Below are 4814 nucleotides of genomic sequence, written 5' to 3' on the forward strand. Positions count from 1 at the left end.
ATGAATTTAAAATAATCTACAGATTTTGTGGTAATGGAGATTTTTTTTTAAAGATAGGTTGTGGTAATGGAGATTCACACTCAAAAACAATTTAGTTAAAATTATGAAAAATTTACCTATAAATTTCATCTTGGGTAATGGTGATTCATTTAGTTTTAAGGATTTTTTTTATAGACCAATTAGTCCCATTAATTTTGAAAATATAGATTTAATATATTATTTAAAAATTAAATTTACGATTATACCCTTATATGTTCCTTATCTTTTTTTTTTTCTTTTGTGTTAGAAAGGTAAAATACACAATAAATGTGAATCAAATTTGGGATAAATTTTTATATCAAAATTTTTTTTATTAGGAAAATGTTTTAAAAGGAATACAAAAATGACTTAAAATATGGGATTCTTCAAACCACTACTACAAAAATAGATAAAGATCACACTTTTTTTGTGTGATGTTTGTTATTTAATCACACCTTTTAAGTTTTATTAAAGTGTGATCTTTGGGAGTGTGATTAAAAGGAGTCATTTTTAATCACACCTTTTAAGTGTGATTAATAACATTTAGATCACATCTTTTAAGTGTGATTAATAACTAATAAAATATGTGATAATAAACATTTAGATCATAGATTTTAAGTGTGATTAATATCTAATAAAACACGTGATTAATAATAAGATAAGATCACATGTTATATGCATTTGAAAAATGTAATACACACTATATACTATATTTTGAATCACAACCATATATTGAATGGAATAACGTCATATATTTCATAAATGAAAGTTAAATGTTCAAAAAGTATATACAAAGGAATTAGTAAAAAGTTTTTAACTGTGGTTACATATATTAAAAAATAAAAAACTTGAAAAAACTAAGTTGTTGAATTCTTTGACCATATTTTGCATTTCTCCAAGAAATTTCTGACCTAAAAAATAAAAACAAAAATTAATTCAGAAACCGCTAGAAGCATATGAATAAACTTATATTTTTGTAGAGACTTACAAAAGACAAAAATCGAACATTTTCTCATCACACTGACTCTTATCTCCTGTATCAATAGAAAAGGAATAACAACTTTGATTGTTACTAATATAAAATGTTTGGATGACCATATATAAATATGACATATACATAGAATCAATAAATCCAAAATGAAAATCTTCAATGTATGGGCAGATATTTTAAAGTCATAAAACCAAATATACATAGAATCAACAAATCTAAAATGAAATCTTGAAGTGATTATATATTTTTTACCAACTAAAGAAATTGTTGATTAGTAATTTAAAGAACGAAAGTTATATCATACTTTACATTGGATTTCAACTCATATTCTTTAGTACGAAATTAATCCATTCAACTCGCACTTCATCACGTTCGATTTCCATGTAAGTCTTTTTTCCATTGAACTGCAAGAGGTTATTTACAAACAATTAGATAATGAAAAAGATGTACAAGTATCATGAATATAATAGTAATAAAAGTTTAGAATTTATCTCACATTTTGTTTTCTTAGGATGCTTTGATCTCTAATGAGGTCTTTCATATACCGCATTACATAAAACCCACATTCTACGTTTGTAGGTTGTTGCGGGGACTACATAAAAGCATTTTCATTATTATTAGAAACTATATATAAAGTGTTATGATCAAGCTGAACAATCATTAGCATAAATATAAGTATGATAAAATTAGAGAAAATGATATTGATTACCTGAACTACTTTCCAAACTGGATTGGTCCTCCTCCTCCTTTGGATAGTTTCATAAATTTTCAAAGCATTTTACAAAAGAAATTCCAGATGTCAAAATATTTTTAGAGTAACTCAAATTGTTTTAAAATGTACAAACTAGCCAAACTTACGTGTTTATTACAATTTCAAAGCTTGTGTTTATTTTAGAATTAATCGGATCAAGCAAGTACACAATCATCAATGTTAGATCAATGACTAACAATATCCAATAGTACCTACAATTGAACAAGTCACAAGTACAAGCTTAATAAGTTTATTATCATTTGAGCACATGAAATAAATAGTTTTAGATAATTACCCAATATTATAAGGAATTAAAATTAATTGTTCTAGCATAGCTTCCTCTAATCTTCTTGCAAACAACACTGATTTTGATTTCTCCCCAGCCATAATTTTTTCACTAACGACACAAGGGTTAACAAATACAAATTGTTTCCTCCAATTGGAAGCCTTCAACACTTGATGAAAATGACTAATAAAATAAACAAATTTTAATTAAATTCGCAATTCATAAAATCTGCAGAAATAACTATTGATGTAGCAATTTTTTCTTACTTTATGTACAACATGATACATGTAACAGATAATTTTTTTACATGACATATGTACTCCATGTCTACTCTTTGAAGTTGGATATTGATCTCCTCCCCAAATGTCTTTCTCTAGTGGAATGTCTATGGCTTCATCATACTTGATATGCTCAACTAATGAAACAAAAGATTGAATGGACTCTTGATATTTTCCACATTCAACATTAATTGAAGCTCCCTAAGTTTAAAATTTTCAAAATAAACAAATATAAGTCAACTTTAACTTTAAGAAATTGTAATAAAGTTTCTAAGTTTGAATATTTACCTCATCATTGACCAATACAAGATTTTTGGGCCAAGCAACAAAAAATCCCACTGCTTCTCCAACAATAAGCATCTTATCTGGGATAGGTATAGGAAGAGGGGCATCTTTTTGAATAACAGCTTCAACAGACACACGTACATTGGATTCTCCTAATGGCACCGTATGAATGGCTTCATTGTGTTCAATTCTCTCGTACACCGTACCATGAGCAACAATATTTTCAATGGAACCTATCGCGAGTTTACATGGTTTGCCCTATAACACAAAGTTAAAAATGTAACTTCTAATAATATCACTAACGACATTAGAAATTATAACATCAATAGATAAAAACTACACACCTTTCTCTTATTTTGTTTAAGATCTTGAGGTGGAATGTCTTCCTTAGTTCTCACCATACTTTTTGCTAATAAAGAATCATGTTGAAAATTGCCTCTATCACCACTTTTCAATGTGTTTGAACATTTGCTCTATAATAAACACACAGATAACAACAAAAGCACTAATAAAATTACTAACAGTATTAGAAAATATAACAATTTTAGGTGTTCTAAATGCTACACACCTTTAAAATCTTTTGGGTAAGAGCTTGGGGTGGAATGTCATCCTTAGTTCTTACTCTGTTTTCTGTTAAGAGAAAATCAGGCTGAAAATTTGCTTCATAACCACTTCTCAAGATGTTTGAACTAACATGTTCAGATTCTGGTGTATATGGTATTTGTTGTTCCACTGCACTAAGCCTAGCTTGCAATTGTTCCACCACTGCCTCAAGATCATTACACTTCTTCTCCCAATGTGACTGATTCCCACGTCTAGGCAAGTGAAAGTAGGTGCTAGGTGTGACAGAATTTCCTACACCCCTTACTCGACTAGAAGATTCAGGAGTACCCAATGCCATAGTAAGAATGTCATTGCATCCTTCAATCTTTAAACCCCCATCACTTTTTTGTTTGGTCAACTCATCCTATAATATTACATTACTATATAAGAAAGATGAATAGTTAAGATAATATAAAATAAATGCAATCAGTACACACAAATATCTTACAATTTTCGCAGCTTGTTCCATAATTGTCTTGTTGTCATCATATTCTACATTTTTATGACGAGCCTTTTTCCATAGAACGCTTCTGTCCAAATCTTCAATATCCGGTCATACGTTTCTATCAATTAAACATACATCAAATTTTCAAAATAATGATATCAAAATTGTTATTAAATAATAAATTTTATAACCACTTACATAGTCTTCTTGAAAGCGAGCATAGCCCTTTCGACTAATTCTATGGTTATACTTATTTTGACTTCGTCTCCATTTCTGAACCTGGTTCAAAATCTTTGAAAATGTAACACACAAAATTAATCCAAATGTATAGCATTTAATATTTTTTTAGGTGAATAAGTCATAAAATAAAACATAAAATTTACAAGATTACAAGGGGCATGCCACTGTTATTACAGAACTATACGAAGTTTGATGGGTCTAGCATTTAATACTGACATTTTAAATAACTAAAGTTTGATTATTTGTACCTTAAACTCTTCTGATAGTTGCTTTTCAAGAAATGAGTCCCAATGTCTTTGTTCAATGAATCCATAAATTGCTGGTGGGTTTGATATGATCTCAGGATTGGACTTGTTTTCACGTATGTACTTGGTAAGTTCTTTCTTGAATGTCCTCCGTTTTGAACAAATTGAAGATAACACATCTTTCTTACTTCTTTCATCCACTTTGTATGTTAACTGAGTAGTCAAAAAATATAACGTTATAAAATTCTAATTTTGATTGCACTTAAATACATGCTAAAGTGTCTTACTTACCTCCACACAACTCCATAATTTTTCTTTCAGTTCAGCTGGCACCGCAAACCAGTCATTATAGCATATCGGAATCATTGTGCGAGCCAACACCCCATGATAGCTTGAACATTTGATTGAATTGTTTCCAATCAATTAACCATTCTCGTTATAGTTAACGGCTTTTCGTACACCAGAACTCATATCCTTTATGACATCCGGTAATATTGTCGAACCTCTGCCTTTTCTTTTATTAGATGTTGGTTCTGTTGCTGGTAACCATGCATCCTCTCCATCAATAGGCAGGACATGAGAAGTATGCATCCTGTGAATAAAATAAATAAAAATTTAAGAAAAAAATGTCAAATAGTTAGACAATTAAACATAAAGACATGAAGAAAATGA

At 29.3% G+C, this 4814-nt stretch overlaps 1 protein-coding gene and 1 long non-coding RNA gene across 2 annotated transcripts; both read right to left on the minus strand.

The window, feature by feature from the left end:
* Positions 1-1317: 1317 nt before the first annotated feature.
* Positions 1318-1994, minus strand: LOC145806118 (uncharacterized). Its single transcript, XR_014348798.1, has 3 exons — positions 1719-1994; positions 1506-1601; positions 1318-1413 (listed from the first exon to the last, which is right to left on the minus strand). It is a non-coding gene; the product is annotated as an uncharacterized LOC145806118 (long non-coding RNA).
* Positions 1995-2265: 271 nt separating this feature from the next.
* LOC145805340 (uncharacterized) lies at positions 2266-3951 on the minus strand. Its single transcript, XM_082900458.1, has 7 exons — positions 3856-3951; positions 3661-3775; positions 3178-3576; positions 2954-3082; positions 2613-2867; positions 2367-2525; positions 2266-2274 (listed from the first exon to the last, which is right to left on the minus strand). The coding sequence occupies exons 2-7, from the start codon at positions 3679-3681 to the stop codon at positions 2266-2268; spliced, it is 972 nt and encodes a 323-aa protein (XP_082756584.1). The 5' UTR covers positions 3682-3775; positions 3856-3951.
* Between the last annotated feature and the right edge of the window lie 863 nt (positions 3952-4814).

The sequence above is a fragment of the Camellia sinensis genome, chromosome 13, assembly GCF_055761805.1.
Source record: "Camellia sinensis isolate YWXY chromosome 13, ASM5576180v1, whole genome shotgun sequence".
NCBI lineage: Eukaryota > Viridiplantae > Streptophyta > Magnoliopsida > Ericales > Theaceae > Camellia > Camellia sinensis.

Bases quoted from the DNA above. Each gene is read 5' to 3' on its own strand.
- LOC145805340 (XM_082900458.1), bottom strand. From the start codon at position 3,681: ATGGAACAAGCTGCGAAAATT. The intron at 3,577-3,660 runs GTAAGATATTTG...GTAATATTATAG, and splicing joins TGGAACAAGCTGCGAAAATT to GATGAGTTGACCAAACAAAA. The intron at 3,083-3,177 runs GTGTGTAGCATT...TGTTTATTATAG, and splicing joins TTACCCAAAAGATTTTAAAG to AGCAAATGTTCAAACACATT.